Raw genomic sequence first — 22,554 nt, 5'->3', positions numbered from 1 at the left:
TTAACTCCTTAAAAGGCTTGGAACATTGAGCTGGGAGAGTTATCATGAATGGCAAACAAACCAGCAAAGTAATTGAGATGTGTCTGTTCCTTTGGGACAGAAAAAAAAATCATACCAAAAGTAAAAATTAAATGTTGTTTACTACCATTCAGTTTACCACATACCCTCTTAATTTATTTCCTAGAAAGTCCAAGTGAATTTTCGCTTCTTCTCTACCTTTAATAGTCAGTTTACTTTCAGTTGTGTGACTAATAAATGATTGAATGGCTCCTTGAGCAGAGCCAGCCTGCTGATAAATATACCAAAAGTTGGTATACCTTGCTTTTAGGTTAGTCAAAAAGCACTTCAATTATTATATGAAAAATCACTCTTTTGGGTACTATTTTCACATCTTATGCAGTAAGAACTCTGAGCCCAAAGCACAGAAGTTTATCTTGTTTAGAGATTAAGCAGAGTAGTTTTATTTCTGTTTTTGTTTGTTTTTATTTTGTCCTTATTCTTGTGATTGCAAGCCACAGAATTCCATGCTGGACTAACTTAGGCCAGAAGGGTATGTACTAGAAAAGTACACACGGTATATCACATAAGAAAGGGGGCTGTCCAAACTCTGCCCCTGCTTTCCTCTGCGTATTCATGTTATTCTTTTCCAAAGTGGCAGATAGGCTTCCCCTTGATAGAAAATACAGGCACTGGTCCCTTCAGAGTTTTATTTCTCCATTGACATGCAGGAAAAACCTTGGGGAAAACCTTGTTTGGGTCCGATGATGACCAAGCCTGCAAACAAAAGTCAGAGTATGACTGACCCAACTTGGATTAATGTCTCCCATGGACCAATTACCTTGGCCAAGAGATGGGGGGTAAAAAATACAGCAGCTCCCAAGGGAAGCATGTGGGAGAGGCCATTCTCAGAAAGCAGAGGACGTTCTTCCTGGAGAAGTAGTTAGTATTGGGTAGAGAAAACTACAGGTGTACCCCAAATCCTCTTTTTGCAGCATAAAAGATAAATCACTGATGCACATATAAAATCCCATTGCCAATTTAATGTGAGCTGGACAGTAGTGGCATACTATTTAATATTAACAAAATCATAATATTAATTATTCTGTGTCCTGGAGCTTCAGTAGAAACAATTTAAATAAAATTAGTAAATGCTGTATGGGCAGAATTTCAGTAAGAATGAGGGTCTTCTAAAAAATAGCTGAGGTCGGGCTTGGTGGCTCACATCTGTAATCCCAGCACTTTGGGAGACTAAGAAGGGCAGATCACGTGAGGTCAGGAGTTCGAGACCAGCCTGGGCAATATGGTGAAACCCCATCTCTACTAAAATTACAAAAATTAGCTGGGTATGGTGGCACACGCCTGTAATCCGAGCTATTCAGAAGGCTAAGGCACAACAATCCCTTGAACCCAGGAAGTGGAGGTTGCAGTGAGCCAAGATTGCACCACTGTACTGCAGCCTGGGCAACAAAGCGATACTCTGTCTCAAAAAAAAAAAGAAAAAAAAAAAGAAAAGGCTGAGATGAGCAGAGGTGGGGCTGTGTAGTAAGGCACTATGGGGGAGATGAAGGCAAACTTAGCACAGTAGGACCTTTACATATTTTACATATTACACACAGAGATATCCTTTTAAAACATACACTCTTTGGGATTCTAAGGAAGCACCATTTTCATTTAATTGCATGCAAAAGCCTCATTTTAAAAAACACACCTGAATTTCACATTAAGATGCTTTTTCCTAAAGGAACAAAATTTAACTTGTTAAACACCAATATATAATTTTAAAAGTATTTCCATTAAGGCAGCCTGTGGCTTGAATGTGAGCTTTCATAACTATCGCTGAGGTTGGGTCCAGTGTAGTTTTGAAACTTAAAAGATTTCATTCACAACCATGTTTTTCAGTGCCTATTTTGTATAGAGCCTGGGATTCTAAACATTTATTAAGAATGGAAGGTTGAAATGGTGGCATCCCTTTGTGGGAACAATAATAAGGTATTTACACATAAAAGGCATGTCAGTAAATGACACCCTATAGGAAAAGCCAATTAGGGGGCCAACACCCAAGTTATCCAGGCAATCAAAGGGGAGAATCACCTAAGGCTGGCTTAGAAAGGGAAGGGGCAGAGAGAAATTGAAATAGTTTCTTCCAGATAGTCTCCATCTTCCACAACCACCTAGACAATGCTTCTCAAACTCTAATGTGCACTCAAATCTCCTAGGAATTTTGTTGAACATGCAGATTCTGACTTAGTTGATCTGGAGTAGGGCCTGAGAACTTACATTTCTAATGTGCTCCCTGGTGATGCTCTTGCCGCTGGTAAGTGGACCACACTTTGAGTAGCAAGATCTAGAAAGCCAGGTCATCAGCTCAGAGTGTCTAAAACAGTGCCCGCTATTTAGTAGGTGCTTAATAAATATTCATTGCATCGTGGCTAAATCGAATAGTTTAGATAAGTGTGTGTTCTGGGACCACAGGAGGTGGGAACCAGTTCTGGAAGCGGTAAAGGGCAACTGCAGGGGGTGTGAGGGGAGCCAAGAGGGAGGCAAGAGGATGCAACAGAGAGGGAACTTCTGGGGAGCCTGGAGGGAGTGTAGCACTGACAGTGGTATGGAGCCTGACACCAAACCAACATAAAAGTCAGAACTGAGTGGGTAGAAGGTCTGTGAGTTCTCAAGCTTAGTCTCATCATTGACCGGATGCCAGTACTGGTAAGGATGAGGGCAGTAGGTGGAAGGAAAACAGTACCTGTGAGCAGATGCTGGCATAATCAAGAAAATATTCTGCAGTCAGGTGAATGATAGAGATGAGAACCTGGAAACAGAAATATAATTCAAAAGAGTTGCTGGGAGACTTAGCAGTGGCTTGTCGAATGAGGGAGGGTCCACCAAGACACCTCCCTCTTCAAGTCTGGCACAAGCATCCAAATCACCTCAGGAGATTTTGAGAATATTGATTCCCAGGCCCTATCCCTAGACATTTGGAGTCCATAGGTCCTGGAATCTATATTTTTAAGAAGTTCCCCCAAGTGATTCTGATGTTGCAGCCAAGGAAGGTGATCCCTGGGTAACTCTCTGTAACTCCTTCAAGTGATTGGAAGAGGAGAAAGGCCCTCTAGGAAAGGGAAGGTGCTAGTGAGAGGACACTTCAGCTAAATAGAGGCATTGCAGGAGACCCCAAGGAAATGGCCAGAGTCTTTGCTGGAATTTTACAGCTCGATAAATGGCATGACTACAAAGTAATGCCTCATGATTTCTTTCACTGTGATAATCATGATTAGGCAATCCCTTTTGAAGGATCAAATAGGCTTTCTACTGGCCCAAGTCCTAGTTAATATTTGTTCAGATTTAATCCACTTCACAGATGAATGCATCAAATTTCATGATAATTTTAAATGAATGTGAATTCCATATTATAATTCTCTTGTAAGCCATGAAACCTTATTTGTCTGGGTTTTTAACCAGCTCAGCCACTTACCAGCTCTGGGGTCCTGAGGCCAGAACTTGAGCCAGGTGTGTCAGCATGTTCATATGTAAAACAAAAATAATAACACCAACCACACAGGGCAACTCTCAGGATTAAGTAAATCCATGTGAATCTTTTTTTTTTTTTTTTTTTTTGAGACAGAGTTTTGCTTTTGTTGCCCAGAGTGTGCCCAGAGTTGCTGGAGTGCAATGGTGCAATCTTGGCTCACTGCAAACTCTACCTCCCGGGTTCAAGTGATTCTCCAGCCTCAGCCTCCCAAGTAGCTGCGATTACAGGCGTCTGCCACCATGCCCGGCTAATTTTTTTGTAGTTTTTGTGAAGACAGGGTTTTACCATGGTGGTCAGGCTAGTCTTGAACTCCTGACCTCAAGTGATCCGCCTGCCACAGCCTCCCAAAGTGCTGGGATTAAAGTGTGAGCCACCGCGCCCAGCCACATGTGAATCTTTTAAAACTGTGCCTGACATATAGAAATGATCAATGAAAGCGGTGTAGGGCCCTCTCCTTAGTTCAGCTAAAGACGGGGTCCTTGTCACATGGCCACAAAAAGTTAGGCTTGAAGACAATTTGAAGAGTAAGGAGGACAGGGTTTGATTGTGTTCAAAGGAAAAGAGGGAAACAGGTTCTCTCCACAAGGCCGGAGTCCCTGCTAGTGTGCTTCCCACCTTGCAGATTGAATTCCAACTTCCACCCAGGAAGAGGAGTGGCCAGGCTGCAATTGGAGTGGACTTCTGTGGCTGCACCCCAGAGTGCATTCCTCCCAGCGAGCAGGCCCATTGGAGTTTTTCCAGGGACCCTTATACTTGGCTGTCTCAAAAATTTGTGGTATTATGATTTGTCTTGTCACTATTACAGCTACCACTTATATAAGACTAGTCAACTTGGCTTGCCTTATATGTTTTTGGGAAAGAGAATCTCCATCTATGGGAAAAGCAGTGGGGCCTTTCAGAGGATGTCCACACCATCTATTTGGTGCTCCAGTAACAAGGGTTGAGTCCAGTTGCTAGAGCCACCTGAAAACCTTGCAGAAGGTTCTCCAGATTCCTCACATGGAAAAAAGGAAAAGATTGGCAGGCAGAATTACCTTTATGTAATTGACAAACACCTATTGGGCATCAAGTGAATATTAGGAATTGTGAATTGTGCAGAGTAACAAGGATACAAAAACACAATTGATGCCCTCTTGGGGCTTGATTTGATAATAGATGTACTACAATAAATACTTGTGTTCACGGTGATGTAGTGACAGTTCAATGACAGCACAAAGAGAATTTCTGATGTTCTTTATATCTACTGGAAATTGCCCACGCAAGAACATAAATGTCAGCTTCTAAGATGGAAAACTCATGTCATCCTCAAAGCAATTCAACAATGAATGATAGTTGTGAGCCAAGAATTATAACTCGCTGTGGATTATAACTTACATTTATGTCATACTTATTTTTATTTTGAGCTTCACAGTACCTCCAAAACATAAAGGCAGTGATAATCCCATTTATAACTGAGAAAATGTAGGTTCTGAAAATGTAGGGTCTTGCCCCAAATTTCACTTTTAGTAAGTCATAGGGTAGGGATTGTACCCAGGTCCTACACTGTAGGTTGTCTTCGCACTGAGCTGGGCTATGTAACTGCCACAACAATCTAATGAATTCTGTTTAATTAAAAAGAGATAATAAGAAGAATTTTATATTAAAACCCATAAGCCTAGATAATATGATGGTTCTAAATTGTCCTCATTGCCAATGTTAGATGTCTGGCAACTTTAACTATTGTGAAACATCCATCACAGATTTTCTAACTATAGATTCTGTTGTTTGAGGGAGGTGGGAAGGAAGCTCTGTTTGCGATCATTTGAAATAGCAAACTGACATTTTCTTTTTCCAGCTTATTCAAAAGTTGACGGATGTCGCAGAAGAGTGTCAGAACAATCAGTTAAAGAAGCTCAAAGAAATCTGTGAGAAGTAAGCCTTCATTCCCATTACAATTGACATGTGCATCTACATTTATTCAACACAAATTCCCATCTGATTGACCTCTTTTTTCTCTTTTACTTCCATTGTGACTTCAGAGAAAAGAAAGAATTAAAGAAGAAAATGGATAAAAAGAGGCAGGAGAAGATAACAGAAGCTAAATCTAAAGACAAAAGTCAGATGGAAGAGTAAGTCAAAAGTGTCCCCTCTCCCCAACAGTTCACCTGGGAATTATTTTATTCTGTACATCGGAGTCACAGGTTCTTAACCAGTCAAAGACTCCTCCATGAAATTTCTCCTCTAGTCGGCCTTACAAAAGGTTCTTTTGGTAAGGTTTTTAACAGGGAAGGCTCAAACAAAGAGTAGTTCCATAAAGGAGTGAGGCACACCCAGGACCTTTTAGATAAAGAGTAAGCAAAGAGCTTCCCTCAGGGAAAGGCTAAATCCTCACTTCCTACCCAGAACCTTCCTGGCATTTAGTGAAAACAGAGCCTGTGCCTTGGGAGGAACCTGACTTTTGTCCGGAGGCTGGCAAATTATACCTTTCTTGTAGCAGTAATAAGAATGTTGCTATGGCTCACATTTGTAATCTCAGCACTTTGAAAGGCCTAGGTGGGAGGACTGCTTGAGGCCAGGAGTTCAAGAGGGGCCTGGGCAACACGGAGAGACTGTCTCTACAAGAAAATTTTAAAATTAGCTGTGTGTGGTGGTGCACACCTGTATTCCCAGCTACTCAGAAGGCTGAGGCCAGAGGATGGCTTCAGCCCTGTAGGTCAAGGCTTCAGTGAGCCATGATGGTGCCACTGCACTCTACCCTGAGCAACAGAGCGAAACCTTGTCTCAAATAAATAAATAAATAAATAAATAAATAAATAAATAAATAAGAAAAAAGAAAATAATGTTGAGAGTTCTGTAACCTGTCATTTAGAAGTCTGAGATTCCTGTTTGTCAATTTTGGATGAGTTGGTATAATGATGTATTCATCATTTGCTTTAAGGGAGAAGACAGAGATGATCCGGTCATATATCCAGGAAGTGGTGCAGTACATCAAGAGGGTATGTGGGCTCATCACACTCTCTCCTTTGCAAACCATGTGTGAACATTTGGTGAGCTCACTGTGAGCTTCTGGAAGGAAATGTCATGCCTTGTCATATCTTTTTATCACTAGCACCTAGCAGAGCTGTTTCACAGGGTGGGCACTCCTTAATCAACATTTCTGCAAGTGGAATTGCAAACAGCTATGTAAAAGGATTCATCTAAAAATAGACAGTCGAGTCATTTCCAAAGTCAAGAGCCCAGAAACATATTGTAAATGAGAGTTTTCCCAAAAGAACCTGTAATTGTCATCAATGATAGAGATGATGGCAACCTTGAAGGGCTGTCCTTTTTTTTTTTTTTCAATTAATGTCATAGAAATGTTTACATATTTATAAAAAGGTAAGAACAGTACAGTCCATTGATCACCACCTCCCACCCTATGTTCCTATCACCCAGCTTCAACACTTACTACAGTCTACTATACTTGTAAGTGTAGTTCTTGATCAGGAGATCAAATAATCAAATGCAAGCCATAGATCTGAAAAGCTTTCCGTATTTTCTGAAAATGGACACTTTTAAACGTTTAGATGAAAATAATGTTTCTTGTAACTTTTCTTATAGCTAGAAGAGGCGCAAAGTAAACGGCAAGAAAAACTCGTAGAGAAACACAAGGAAATACGTCAGCAGATCCTGGATGAAAAGCCCAAGGTAAACGGAACTGAATTAAAATGCACAATTATTTTATTTGATTTCCATTTAGTAAGAATAAAACCTTCCTGGTTTACGTAAGTACCTTGTACACAGTCTCAGATCAGTTCTTGCATATGAAACTCATGTATCTTTCTCAATGAAGGTAAAAATATAGCAATATTCGGTAAGCATTTATCATCAGCTGGTGAGCTTTTAAAAAACTGGAAATGTACAGAACCCAGCCCCAGAGATTTGGCTTTAACTAATCAGGGGTATGACTCAGATAAAGGTATTTTTATAGTCCCTTTCTCCTGGAGAATCAGAAACTATCCAAACCTTCAGTTTGGTTACTACTAAGTAAACTTGAGTTCTAAATAGCTGATGTAATGTTGTAATGCCACGCTCTGTCCAGCAGAGGACGCCCTGCACCAAAATCACTTCGGTTTTTCTACAGCAAAATCGTCTCATAAATCAGAGAAAAGCAAATCTTTTGTTTCCCATAGTAACAGTTGATTGGGGCTCTACTTTAAAATTATCTTATGTTCATTGTTTGGTTACAATTAATTGTCTTATGAATATTAACTTTGAATGAATTGAATATCTGTAGATCAAATACTTTGAGGTTAGCAAATGGAATCTCAGTTTTAGAACATTCCTTCCATTTTGATTTGTCACTGAATAGTTTTCTGTTTATGGAAATTGTGTTTTTCAATTTTCCTGCCCTTCTATTTTCAATTTAAAATATCTACTCTAAAAAGTATTGCCATTCCACACAAGTATTTCTTGAGTCCTCAAAGTTAAAAAATGTTAGGGTTTTATTTAATTGTATGTTTCATTCACCAATTTACTTCTTATAGATTTCTTGTGGATCATTCTGAATACATTTTCATGGTTCTTTGTGCTCTTATGCTTTCATATTTATTATATAAGACATTTATTTAGTATTTTTAATTTCTAAGTTTTTAGGGTTGACAATATAGATTCTCAAGCAAGAATTAATAATTACTTAGATATGGTGCTAATTCTTATGTTTCTCCTATAAACATATAATGTAGATCTTCTCAGCCACCCTCTCAGGTTGATTATGCACTAATAAAGTGGAATAAATTTTAACATAATTTCAGAAATTGCTATACTTTCCAATCAGGATTGATCTTTTTAAAATGCTCAAATTATTTAGAGCAAAAGATCCAGTTTGACTGAAATTTAAGAAACACCTTTACAATAATCAGTCCCAGGTGATATATTCAGATACATACATTTCTAATCTATGCTGTCTGGATTTAAATTTGTCATTACTTTGTACATTGGCATAATAGAATTTGCTTGTGTTTGATGGCTCAGCTAGTTTTTGTATTTCAAAAAAATTTATCTTAGGGAATATGATTCTTTTCAGAGTTTCATTTTGCTTTTTTTTTTCCATGTGTGTGTTTCAGTTCAACAATGTTAACTATTTTACTTACAGATAAAATGTGAATGTAAAATCATTAACGTGTTTAAATTATATAACTCTCAGTATCAATAACCCATATAAAGATTTTCATGTTACTGCTCTAGGTCATCATGATTAAAATCAACCTCAATAAATGTGGAAGCACCCTTCAACTTCTTCCCTGGATATAACTGGTCATGAAAAGAACTAATAACTTTTGGCCATTTTATCAGCAGTCAGGGTGCATTCAGCTGCAATTTTACAATAAGCCCAATTAAAACTGGCTTCAACACCTATAGGATTTAGTAAGCCACAGTACTGGAAATTCAGAGGTACCACAGTTGTAACAATGATTAATTTAGTGGCTTAACAATTTCATCTCCAGCTATTTTTTGAATTTCTACTGTTGTCACCTTCTAGCTGCAGGCCGTGAACTCAGTCATGAGACGGCTGCCCTAGCTCCACACATCATAACCTTACATAAAACCACTCAAAGGCCGTGCAGCAAATGTCTTCATTTTGTAACCCTTTCTAGGACTGAGAAAAGCCTTCCTACATCCTCCCTAGCTGGTGTTTCCTCATTGGCTACAATGGCCTCATATTCCCATTCTTAAACCAATCATGGGCAATAGGGTATCACTTTCATGATTGGCTTAGAGTAATTAAGATTCACTCACAAGGCTAGAGAGAGTTCAGTTTCTCCTCAATTCCATGGTCATCAGGTACCTGAACAAAATTGATATTATACCATCAAAGAAATAGAGGGGAAACAGCAATTGGGTAGATATGTAACATAGAGGGTATGTTACAGCCACGTTTCTAACAATTTTTAATTTCTTTCTTTTTGGCCCCTTGGAAAGAGATCTGAAGTGTTTCTATGAATTTTTAGTAGTTCTATTGTCTGCATTTTTTTTATTGTAAATAGGTACCATGATGAATTCCTCTGTGCTTTTCTTCCATGAGGTTGCTCCATGACCATCTTTTTGTGTCTGGATTTGAAAGTTGCCCTTGAAGATTGTTGGTTCCATGTCAAACTAAAGCATTTCTTAAGGGTTTTTCTGCATGGCTTGAAAATGTTGTGCCTTAGAGCTGTGATTTTATTAATAAAATAATAAATCATGACTGTTAACATTGTGGGGCTTGGTGGTTAAAAAGGGAGATGACAATGGTAAGAGGAGCAGTAATAGACGTAGAGTAAAACAACAAAATCAAGTGTGAGGCACGTGAAGAAAGACAGAAGCACAAGACAGCAAAGTAGATATTAATAAATGGGTGGTGAGGAGAGGCCAGGCCAGGGTAGCAGTCACTGATGCTCCTGTAACTGTGGGGCATGGATCAAAACTACATTAACACTGTCTTTGAAATAATCCCCCTCCACGTCTAGTACTGAAACAGGCTTTGAATCTTGACATAGACATGAGGGAAATTAGCAAAAGCAGAAACAAAACAAGGAACAACCCAAGGAAATGAAACTGATCAAGAGTATCTCTAAAACAAGTCCACGGAGTCAGTTCCATTCAGTCAGATAAGAAGACAGAGTGATTTCGTGACCTCTAGAACTTTATGAACGGTTCCATTACTGGGTTTTGGATGAGGAACGTGAGCTGACATTGCGGCAGATAATATTAAAGGCAATTGTAACTTTCTTATGAAGAAGAAAGCATGCCAAACTTTGCCGTAGGTTACAGGGGAAAATTTACAGATGAGATGAAGCTTTTTAACTAGAAACTGATTATAGCTAAGTTTTTGCTGGCACCAAAAGTCTGTATAGGCTACATGACATCGTATTTCTTCCTGTTCTTCCATTTCTTTCACCATGTTGTTGTATATAATAATTTACTTTCTCTTCATCCACTTATTCTAACTAATGTAATAATGTGTTTCATGTTCCCAATCTTGTTCTTAACAGGGAGGAAGCTCTTGTTTACATTACTGTTTACTCTGGGATATTACTATTTTGAGGTATTCTGAACCTTGATCAACCCCAATCATATCGGTATAATTTTCTAAGCCATTGGTAAACAAACAACTCCTCTGAAAGTAACAAACAGATATTTTGTAAATCTCTCAGTGAAAGAAATTTGAAAAGCCAATGGCTCAAAGTTAACAGTTTTTCAGTAGCAAAGAAGTAGTTATTCTGGCTCAATTTAGAGCAAACTACACGTGAAACCTCATTCAAAGTGTAACTTTGCTAGCGGTTTACTGAACAATGTGCATGTCATCTAGAGTTCCCAACATTTTTACCATCCTGTAACAGCAGTCACAGGAGAATATGCCTCAATCAAAATCAGGCTAAAAATTTGTTTCAGTTCTGCATGTGACCCAGGACCTTCAGGCTTTCTGGTCACTATTTGTTGGGGGACCAAATGTGGCCAGTCACATGTGAAAAGTTTATTTTAGATTGTTCTAAAATAACAAGCTAAGACATACAGCTTGTGACATGCACCAAGCTCTTTTCATATGGAAAGTTCATTTTTCCCCTATGAAAAAAGAGATTCAATTAGTTTATTCCTTTTGTAGGTAATTTTGAGGGCATTGGGGAACATGGAAATAGGTGGTCCCTCCAGGCAATTTGTACAATAAAATATTTTGGCCTTCATTTGACATAAAATGATGTACATTGCTGTACATAAGTCCCATGGAAACTTATTATGTTATAAACAACAATAGACACTCTTAGAAGGGAATACTTAGCTCCTTTCCAGGACAGTTCTGAATTCTGGAGAAACATTCAACTGCATGTTTTCTAGCAATGAGATATTTGATTCAGTCCCTGAGTGTATGTGGGTTTCAGTTTTGTTTGAGGTGTGCCTTTTTTTGAAATCCATAGTGGTAGAATTTTCAAGATGGATGCAGTAAACACTGGCCAGTCTTCTGACTCGGTGAAATAATTGGTTTCCTTGGGATTTCCATACCTGGGTTTGCCAAAGTCAATAGGAAAGTGTACAAACAATGTTAGGAACAACTCAAGAACCCAACTGCCAGTGCAGAGAGAATCCATACCTTTTGTGGTCCTGCTCAACCCTGAATTGATCCATTATAAAAATGACCTTCTACCTTTTCCCTGAACACTTAAAAGATATTCATTTTAACATATGAAAGCACAGTTGGCCGGGCGTGGTGCCTCATGCCTGAAATCCCAACACTTTGGGAGGCTGAGGTGGGCGGATCACTTGAGGTCAAGAGTTCGAGACCAGCCTGGCCAACATGGGGAAACTCAGTCTCTACCAAAATATAAAAATTAGCCAGGCATGGTGGTGGGTGCCTGTAGTCCCGGCTACTTGGGAGGCTGAGGCAGGAGAATCACTTGAACCCGGGAGGCGGAGGTTGTAGTAAGCCGAGATCGCGCCACTGCATTCCAGCCTGGGCAACTGAGTGGGACCACCCGGTCTCAAAAAAAAAAAAAAAAGAAAAAAGAAAGAAAAAAGAAAACACGGTTGATCACAAGTTGCCCTGAGTCTGTTGTGCATATGCCAATGTGTATTGATCACTTTGCAGCTCCTGACTCTTTATAAGAAGAATCATCTTTTGAGGGGAATTTTTAATGAACTGTCTCCATAACCTCATAAAACAGTCAATAAATGTGTAATTTACTTTTTCTCTGATGCTTAATTTGTCTTTGATGCTTCTTAGAACACAGGTTTTCTGTTTTAATTTAGCTCATCATCAAGAGAGAATTCCGGGAAGCTTTAGGGCATTTTAATTTATTCCCAAAGAATATTTCATCATGTAGCTACTGGCTCTTTTTTTTTTTTTTTCCTGCCACAAGGGAATATAGACTGATTTTCCTTATTTCTCCTCTGACATCTTTGTAACAGGGTGAGTGACTCATCACTCTGCTTGAAGTTAGTCTTGTTAGACCTACCGCTGGGCTCTGAGACAGAACCTTAAATGTGGCTGATACCTCTTGTGTTCGAGAGAGAAAAGGCAAACTTAGGGATTTAAAATAAAACATTTTTAAAAGTAATGTATTTGTGTCTCCTCTAATCTTTTGCGGCTTGACGGGGAAATGGATTCTTCCTTGCCAGCACCTATTGGATCTTCTCCCAGAAGCCAAACCGCAGAGTGGGAACTGGCTGCCTATAGCAGGGAACACTGCCTATATAGACAATGTTTCTGCTCGTTGTCAAGTCTCAATTAACCACACAGTGGTTTGTTTTTGTTTGTTCTGTAGAAGAAAATTCTTTTTCGTTTTTGTCAATATAAAGAATTGCCCTTTTAGGAAACAAACATAGTTATACTTTATTTTCTTGAGTATAAAACTTAGATGTGTTTACTCTCCTTCTGGACAATGCCAGGGCATTGGAACAATTTTAATTCCACTGGTCCCTCGTCAATTTCTTTTTGAAATTTAATCCAATAGACTTTTAAACACATAAGGCATTATTATCCTATGTTATCATCATGGTTCATTTAGATATGTCTACATATTCACATATTCTTTGTGAAACATTTTTTCTTGTATCCTCTGCCCATTTGGGATCATCATCTTGTACTTCCTCTAGAAGTTCCTTTCATGCGGTCTACTGGTGGGAAACTCTTTGGAGTTTTTATTTTTGTTTTTGTGCAAAAATGTCTTTATTTGTTTAATGTATTAATAGATGAGAATCCACATTTCCTCCATTCTGGAATATGTTCACTGGATATAAAATTTTGTGTTGGTGATTATTTTCCTTTAGCACACTGAAGATAAAATTCCACTGCCCTCTAGCATCTATTGCTGTTGTTGAGAAGTTAATTGTTAGTCTTAAGTTCTTTTGATGATAATTTGTATTCCTCCCCACCAATAGCATTTAGGATTTTTTTCTTATATTTTGGGCAGTTTTTCTATAATGTATCTAAATATGTGTTTGAGGTGGCTAGATGGATCCCTGTCCTCAGTTCTGCAAAAACTCTAAACTATCATGAAAGCAAATATGGCTTCTGTCATTTTTTTCTTTCCTTCTAAGATTCCATATGTATATATATTTGCATGTAAAATAAAATGAACCTTTTTACTCCATCTCCTCTGTCAATGAATTGTTTTTAGTGTTTTCCATCCTTTAGCTTTCCATACTGCTCTGTGGGCAATTATTTTTCTGACCCTTTTTGTAATGCATCAATTTTTTGTTTAAGCTGCTATTCTATACATCCTCTGAGTGTTTAATTTCAGGTTGTGTATTTTATTTCCAGATGTTCTATTTGGTTTATTTTCAAATCTATAATCTGTATGTCTTAGCTTGTTGCAGGAAAGCTTTCCTGTGACATTCCTCACCCTGGGAAAGCCTCAGCTCTTGAGTGTAGGCTCCTCAGCCTTCAAGGCTATCAAAGGGTGAACTCAAAATTTCCATCAAGAGCAAAAGCCTATCAGGGTGAAAGCAACTTCCTTGCTTATTACCTGTCTAGGTTCAATGTCCCCTTCAGTTTGACCCTGATCATTAAGTTCTTGTAGTTCTTTGGGTCTTTAAAGATAGTTTTAATGGCCAGCCATGGTGGCTCACATCTGTAATCCCAGCACTTTGGTAGGCCAAGACAGCAGGATCACTTGAGATCAGGAGTTTGAGACCAGCCTGGCCAACATGGTAAAACCCTGACTCTATTAAAAACAACACAAGAATTAGTCAGGCATGGTTGTGTGCACCTGTAATCCCAGCTACTCTGGAGGCTGAGGTAGAAGAATTGCTTGAACCTGGGAGGTGGAGGTTGCAGTGAGCCGAGATCATGCCACTGCACCTCAGACTGGGTGACAGAGGAGACTCCATATCAAAAAAAAAAAAAAAAAAAAAAAAAAACATATCAAATCCAGCTTCTTTTTTCAGTGGAAAGGATGGTCCAAATAACCTAATCAGCCATTATCAGAAATAGAAAGTCTCTACATTGTGTTTCTGAAATATTTGAATTAGTTAACATCTGTATCAGTCGGGATTCAACTAGAAAAACAGAGCCAGTAAAAGATTGTGTGTGTATGACAGTAATTGGCTTATGCAACTTTTGTGGATGGCTATCTGCCTCCTTCTCAAGGTTGTCTCCCTTTTTAATGATGGACCCTAGCAGACAGGCAGGAAGGGAAAATTGCAAGTAGGCTTCGTGACTAGAGTAACTTACAGAAGCTGAACCTCTTTGTCACGGAGTTGAACACATACACACACACATACACACACACACATACACACACACCCCTGGCCCAGGAGTCAGAAGACTAAAGGAAGATCCAACGGGCAGGGGAAGTGATTGCAGGCTCAGCTGCTGCTTCCCATCAACCAGACACATAAATCAACAGATCAGCAACATTGCCTGCGTATTACACAATGACTGCTGCCTCCCTCATCAGTCCTCAAATTCTCAGAAGAATCTCCATGGAACCCACAATAACTGGAAACATACAGAAAGGGAACTCTGGGAAATATAGTTTGGCTGAGACAGTTGGCACAATAAAAAGCATCACACTGTTATGTAAAAATCAGAAAATGTTTTATTTCAAAAACACTCCATGTCTCTTGAAAAATGAGATTCTAAGATTATAATAGAAACATGCAAAGAATTTCTAAAGCTAGGAAAAAGCTGTCCCTTAGGGCTGCATGGTACTCCCTAGGCTGTTTCATAGATTTCTGTTGTCTATTGGCCCCATAAGGCAACTGAGTTTGATATTTAAACAAAAATTAAAACTTAGATTCCCATGGATGCCATTTATTCCTCCTCCTTTTCTTTACGATATCAACGTTCTTTCCCCCTCCTTTGTTCATATTTTTCTTTCTTGGGGATAAGAAAATGTGGCCATCTGATGATAAATGTACTGGATGGAGGGCAGAGGCTGAGAAGAGAATCTTCCCCACCTGCTAGAGTAGGGGGCTACGTGTTGGTGGGGTTCAGAGTCTTCCCAGCAAACAATGATTTTAACACCAGGAATAGGATGAGGTGGATTTTTATCACATTGGCTTTCATATGCCCACTTGCCATACATGAAAAGTCCACACAACCATGCATGGAAAACCTTTTGGGTTTATTTCTACTTCTACTTCTGTGTGCCTGTCACTGGGCATGATTCCTATGAATTTTGCTAATACTCATTAGATTTTTTTATCCTTAATGTATCTCTGTTTTTTTAAAGCCCTGTTTTGGTATAACTAGGATAGTGAAAATTATCAAACACACACATCCCAAACACTTTAAAGCAACTAATGTAAAAGTGTAATTGATTTCCAGAAACCATTACCTGATTTAACTCTGACCTTCAATATTTTAAAGGGAAAAGATGGTCAACCTCAAACCGAAAGAAATACTGTCATCCCTTGGTATCTATGGATGGTTGGTTCCAGGACTCCCCTCAGATACCCCAATCCACAGATGCTCAGATCCTTTATATAACATTGTATAGTATTTGCATATAATCTATGCATAGTCTCCCATGTACTTTGTCATTTCTAGGTTATTTATAATGCCTAATACAATGTAAGTTCTATGTATATAGTGTTATACTGTATTGTTTAGGCAATAATGTCAAGAAAAAATGTCTATACATGTTCATACAGACACAACCATCCACTTATGGTTCTTCTGAATAGTGTTGATCCAAAAGTGGTTGAATCCACAGATGTGGAACCCATGGATATGAAGGAGATGACTGTATTTACCTACAGAAAATCCAAAGAGGAAATCTACTAAGTGCTTGGAAAGTGCTTGATGAAGAAGTACTTGGAGATGAGGGAAAAGGCTATTGCATGAGGGCAAACGCAGGAACACTGGGTTGAAGAAAACACTGAAGAAAGTTTTCCTTCCAAGTAGGAAAGCAATTGCCAAGAGCAGGATTATATTCTCTGTTTTCCATGTATTATATTATATCTAAGGCCATTTTCATGCAGCAAATTCACCACTTGGAGTCCTGTTTATATATTTTCTGTCAACAGAAATCAACAGACACAAGTGTTCTGTGTTTATTATAATCATTAGTTGAGGTTAATCTTTGAATTTGTCAAGGAGGTGTTTGAATTTCCTCGAATAACATTTTCAGATTTTAAAGAGTCTCACACACACACATATACACAATAATACACATTTATACACACACACAAACAACTTTATATGATTGGAGAGAAGCTTAGCAGATTAACCATATCGGCATCAAAATGGATTTTGCCCTAGCTGATTATGCAAGTATATGAAAATTTGTGTCAAAGAGAATAGCCAGCAGCATGTATGTGTGTTTGGTACATAAGAGAGAATCGAAGATACATTGTCTTCTATCTTTGGCTGAGAAAGATTTGTTTCCTTTTTCTTTGCACTTTAGGTATTATCCAAAAAAGGAAAAACTCACTCTTAGGTTTTGCAAAATACACATTGAGCTGTTACAATTCTTAAATTTCTTATTGGGTCTGTGTTTTCGGTGGAGCCAAAAAACCTTAGGACTTGAAAAAAATGTTGTAAACCAGACAAGACATCTTTATAATTGTTGAGTACCAACTGCAGTGCAATCACCTTAGTCCAAGCCTCCACCATCTCTCCCCTGGATTTCTAAGTAGCCTCCAAACTGCTCTCCCTGCTGCCACATGAGTGCACTCAAAATCTGTTCTCAACATGTCACCCAGAGGCATCCTTTTAGAACAAAAGTTAAATCAGGTCGCTCCTTGGTTGAAAACCCTTCAGTGGCTCCCAACACCCTCAGAATAAAAGCTTAAAAGTCCTATATGGTCTAACTCCACTTTTGCTGCATTTTTTCTTCCTTTCCTCCTTGATGTACTCTCTGATCAGGCCACACTGGGCTCCTTGCTAGGCCCCAACAAGACAGGCGAATTCCACCTTGAGCTATTGTATGGACTGTTTCCTCATCTCCCAAGTGTCTGTTTGGGCAACTCTCTCCTGTCTTTCAAATATTTGTTCAAATCTGTCAGAGGCTTTCCAGGACCACTTGATTAAAATTTACAACCCCCTCCACCACTGCCCCATCCCTGCCATCCTCTCTCCTGTTTCTTCTGCTGTGCTTTCTGTTTTTCATAGCATTTGTCACCACCTCTCATTCAGTCATACCCTTCTTTCCTAAATGTGTCCTTGAGTGCTGCCCCACCCATCAGAATGTAAGCTCTACAACAGCAGGGGCTTTGTCTGTTTCGTTCCCTGACGCTCTTGAGTTCCAGACACCCAAGAACATCGCCTGCCGTATAGCTGGTGTTCAATAAATATTTTTTGAATGCATGATGTATGTAGAGGGCTAACAACATTAACTCTGTATGTTAAAAAATAGTTCTGGCTCTTCGTGGGGAGAAAAGTAGTGCCCAGACCCCTTGGACTGTGTTGTTCACTGAACAAACAGCTATCAATCATTCATCACTATCTTTTCTCAAGTTTCTTGATGGCAGTGGGATTTTGTGGAGAATATCTCAAAAGTAACAGTTATGATCATTTTTAACAACTAATTCTTACAGAGAGTGGGGAAGGCCAAGGAGAACTCAATGCCACTTCCATTGAATGTGTGGGAGGCCAGGTGCCATGCCACACTGGGGGTGTTGGAGCAGATAAAGGCAAACAGAGGAATTAAATCTGTATTCTAGAAGGCACTCCAAGAGACGTCCCAGACAAATAATTGGAAACACCAGGTGACTTAGAAATCAATTTCATTGCCACAAAAATGACAGCCTCCCTTTTTTTCCACACAGGGGGAAGGTTCCTCCTCATTCTTGTCGGAAACTTGCCATGAGGATCCCTCTGTTTCCCCCAACTTTACTCCCCCCAACCCTCAAGCTCTCAAGTGGTGACCACCGTCCTTCCGGCCAGGTAGGACTGGATGGGAGGGGTCGCTTTTGAGAGAAGGGTGGTGTGTAGCCATCCGATTTTCAGGCATCACGGACTTGCTCCTCTGTCCTTCATCCTCCCTTTCTCTACATTCACATCTTTTTTTTCTGCTAAAGTTCCCAGCCACACCCATGATCCTTTCCTCATCCTTTCTGCCTTCCTCTGGTATTAATTTCTCCATCATTGTGCTCTCTCTTCCTGACGTAAATCTCATTCTTCCATATTATCTTCTTCCTCTTTCTCCTTTTTGTTTCTCTATTGGCAAATTTGGCTTCCTTTTTAATCTGGATTTTCTCTCTTGCACTCAGACTATTATTCCCACTTTTGAAACAATTTTTTCCATTTCTGCTTCTCACTACAGTGTTTTCCTGCAGTCCTATTGTCTTACAATCCAGTGGGATCGAGTTAACTCTCAAGGAGTCTTTTTCAATCCACTCCACTCAACTTATGCCCTCCTTTTGGAAGTCCAGCAAAATTTATTTTATTTCTACATGGTATTTAGAGTGAGTGGGGACAGCTTGTGATTTCCTGATTCTCTAGAAGCAAGAGCTCTTGGAAATATCTCACTAATAGGGATACTTGGGCCAGGAGCTCTTTGTTAGAGCAAACTTCAGCTTGAAAATCAGAGCAGACTTTAACTTACCCAAGGAAATGCATCACGAAAACTATTATATCCCCTTCACTTATAAGAAAACTGGCAAAAGTCATTCCAAAGAGTGTGCAATTCTTAGAGAAAAGAAGCATTCTTGTGATTTTAAATAAAGCAAATTTTATTCTCATGTAATGAAAATAAAATTCTATAATGAGAGTTATACTGTTTTTGTCTTCAAGTATTTGTAGATCTGTGAAATAATGCAGTTTAAGAACATGTGAAAGAGTTACTGAAAATAACTCTTTACTGAGAAAGAGGTATGACTTATTCCTTTTCCTTGACATCAGTTGTTGCTCTGTCTGAGAGGTTCTCAGACCTTTGTGGGTATCTCAATTACTTGGACATCCTGTTAAACTGCAGACACTGATCTAGGATGTCTCAGTGGGGCCGGAAAGTCTGCCTTTCTAAGCAGCTTCCAGGGGATATAGATGCTGCCACAGTTCCAGGGAGCACATCTTAACTGGCCAGGATCTAGTACATTCCTACCTCCAGGCTTAAGCACCTGGAAGAAGCTTGAAGCCACCGTCATGGTGTTTGAATGTATTTTAACTTTTTGACCCAATCACAAGCCTGGGCCTTTGATTATTTTTTTATTTTTATTATTTTCTACTGCCTGTAACACTAGAAAGAGAGACACAGGGAATGCCGTGTCAGAACAAAGTCACAACATGGCTGTGGATTCAGTTCATGTCCTCTCAACAGTGATCATTTTGTTTCTGTGTGACCTTGTGATGAAGGCCATATTGGAAGGTGGGTAGAGGACAGACATATAATACCAATTTCTGGCTTCTACAAGAAGGCATCAGGAAGACCTTGACAATGTCTTCTTCATTCGGATATAAATGTTAAGGCTATCTTTTAAATCATCAATGATGAGCATCATTCGATTTCTTGTTGTTGTTACACTTGCTACAGCCTGGTAGTTTTGTAGGGTTTTGTTTGTTTGTTTGTTTGTTTGTTTGTTTGTTTTTGAGACATTGTTTCGCTCTCGTCGCCCAGACTGGAGTGGAATGGTGCGATCTCAGCTCACCACAACCTCGGCCTCCCAGGTTCAAGTGATTCTCCTGCCTCAGCCTCCTGAGTAGCTGGGATTACAGGCTCCTGCCACTACGCCCAGCTAATTTTGTATTTTTAGTAGAAATGGGGTTTCTCCATATTGGTCAGGCTGGCCTCTAACTCCCGATCTCAGGTGATCCGCCTGCCTCAGGCTCCCAAAGTGCTGGGATTACATGTGTGAGCCACAGTGCCTGGCCTGCCCTGGTAGTTTTTAAAGCTGTTGTGAACCACCTAATACCACAGATAGAATATCATATTTTCTCAGGGGATGCAAATGACAGTGGGTGGAGGAGCTAAGAACACATGACTTGGGTTTTATTTTTCAAAACAAATGCAATAGAGACAAAAAAGCTGCATTTGTGTTGCTGTGCTTTCTCAGGCTTGCAATAGTCTGTTCACAACTTGTATTCCCTTTAGAATGTCAACTGAGATGCCCACTGGGGAAAAATATTTATTTTAAAAAACAGACAAATATCTCTACAATACCTAGACTTCAAAAATTTAATCATATGGTGAGTTTGTTTGGTTCCTTTAGCTTTCCACATATGAAAGACGACATAAAAATAAATATTTCACACTTTTCTTGTCAAAATAGGTCTCATTGCTAAAGCAGAAAAAGAAAATCCCATTATAGTATTTTATATTTGAAAAAAGAACAAAATGTTCTTTTTAATAGTGTATGGAAAGTAGATTTTTGTACTAATTTTAATATTTCCCCAAATGTTTTTTACATTCTTGTTCTTTCCTTAAACATCTTCATTCATACACTACAACTGAAAACAAAATGATGAATAAAAAGTAATAGTACATAAGGCTGGGCATGGTGGCTCATGCCTGTAATCTCAGCACTTTGGGAAGCCGAGGTGGGTGGATCACCTGAGGTCAGGAGTTCGAGACCAGCCTGACCAAAATGGTGAAACCCCATCTCTACTAAAAATACAAAAAATTAGCCAGGTGTGGTGCCAAGTACCTGTAATCCCAGCTACTCAGGAGGCTGAGGCTGAGGCTGAGGTGGGGCAGGAGAATCCCTTGAACCCAGAAGGCAGATGTTGCATTGAGCCAAGGTCGCACCATTGCACTCCAGCCTGGGCAACAAGAGGAAAACTCTGTCTCAAAAAAAAAAAAAAAAAAAGGAATAGTACATAAAGCTATAAAGCTATCACGTATTTGCCAAAAGATAATGTTTTCTATTATGATAGAAGATTGGCCCCAAGAGTAGTCATCACATAAATGGTTGGAATTTTACAGTTTTTTAATTTGTGAGTGCAAATCTTCATTGGTGAAAAAATATATTCCTTGTTATCAGCTTGACGTTAATAGGTGAAGCTAAGTAGGTGAGTTATACTTTTAACCATGGTAACCCATTTTTAAAATAGCCACAAATCACTATAGAGCAAGATATAAAATAAACAAAAGAGATGTTTGCTCATTTTATGTATATTAAGTCTTTAGATAAAGAGCTGTAGAATGACCAATTTCTAAAAACACCAATAAAACATTGGAAAATTATAAATATATGCCAAGTAATTATTAATGCCTGCTTTATTCTAGAATATGCCAATTTCAATAGAAAGCACAAAAGAACAGAAAATATAGTTCCTACATGCTTTAAAATAATAAAGGTCAGTTTAAGGCCATTGAAAGGTATTAAGATATTTCTCTGACACACAATAATAAAAACAAAAATTAGCATTTATGGAGCACTTACTGCATCATCAAGCACCTTTAAAGCACATAACATGTGTTATCTCCTTCTTCTTGCCATTGTACATTTGGAGAAACTAAGGTTCAAAAAGGTTAATGAACTTTACTAAGGTCGGACAAGAAGTACCAGACCTTGGACACACTCTGTGTCCTTCAGCTTTTTAAGTGAATGTCTGAAGCTAAGATTTTATGATCTAGATGTCAGAGTAGGTGACTTCTCTTTCTCATGTTGACATGGATAAACAAGCAATAAGGGTACACCACCTATGCCTCAATATACTTACCTGTAAAATGGAAAGACGACGAGCCTCTTCGTTAAGGAAGCATATCTCTTTGAGTGGCTAGAAGGGATACTCGCCACACATGTATACCAAACGCTGTTTCATTTGCTGGTGGCATAGCCCAGCCTCCACAAGATCATGGCTACAATTTGCCAGAGATTTCACCCCCAAACTGATCACAACAGCACAAGGCATTAAACATCACAGGCAGCACGTTCACATTGCTCAGAGTCACTTGTTTTTAACAAACGTCTGGGAGAAGAACATCTCTCAGGACTAGATTTTAGAAAACTTCCAGCCCTGTGGAAACAGGACTTACCTCTAGGAAACCATAGTCACAGTTTCTATCACTGAGAGGCGGGCAGCTGTTTTCTGTGTTCGTCGCATCTGCTGGGGAAGCAATGCCAAGCAGAGGGAAAGGGAGACACCTGAGGCACAGTGTGGCCTGCACAGTTCGTTTAAGAGAATTTTGGATCAACCTTCCCTGTCT

The 22,554-nt window shown here is 39.2% G+C and overlaps 1 protein-coding gene across 4 annotated transcripts in view; it reads left to right on the top strand.

The window, feature by feature from the left end:
- PLCB1 (phospholipase C beta 1) overlaps positions 1–22,554 on the top strand; it is a 761,313-nt gene that overhangs the window by 654,750 nt on the left and 84,009 nt on the right. The window contains exons 28-33 of one of the 4 annotated variants that reach the window (XM_037990865.2): positions 5,364–5,440; positions 5,548–5,637; positions 6,447–6,504; positions 7,109–7,195; positions 18,236–18,353; positions 18,733–19,139. In XM_037990865.2, coding sequence (XP_037846793.2) covers positions 5,364–5,440; positions 5,548–5,637; positions 6,447–6,504; positions 7,109–7,195; positions 18,236–18,334 — 411 coding nt within the window. In that variant the 3' untranslated portion in view covers positions 18,335–18,353; positions 18,733–19,139. Of the gene's footprint in view, positions 1–5,363; positions 5,441–5,547; positions 5,638–6,446; positions 6,505–7,108; positions 7,196–9,534; positions 10,900–18,235; positions 18,354–18,732; positions 19,140–22,554 lie in introns of those variants that run through there. The other 3 variants (XM_008018395.3, XM_008018403.3, XM_008018384.3) reach the window with 3 other exon arrangements.

This window comes from Chlorocebus sabaeus, chromosome 2, assembly GCF_047675955.1.
Source record: "Chlorocebus sabaeus isolate Y175 chromosome 2, mChlSab1.0.hap1, whole genome shotgun sequence".
Classification (NCBI taxonomy): domain Eukaryota; kingdom Metazoa; phylum Chordata; class Mammalia; order Primates; family Cercopithecidae; genus Chlorocebus; species Chlorocebus sabaeus.
The sequence above is the reverse complement of the archived record's forward strand: the minus strand, read 5'-3'. Positions and strand labels throughout refer to the sequence as shown.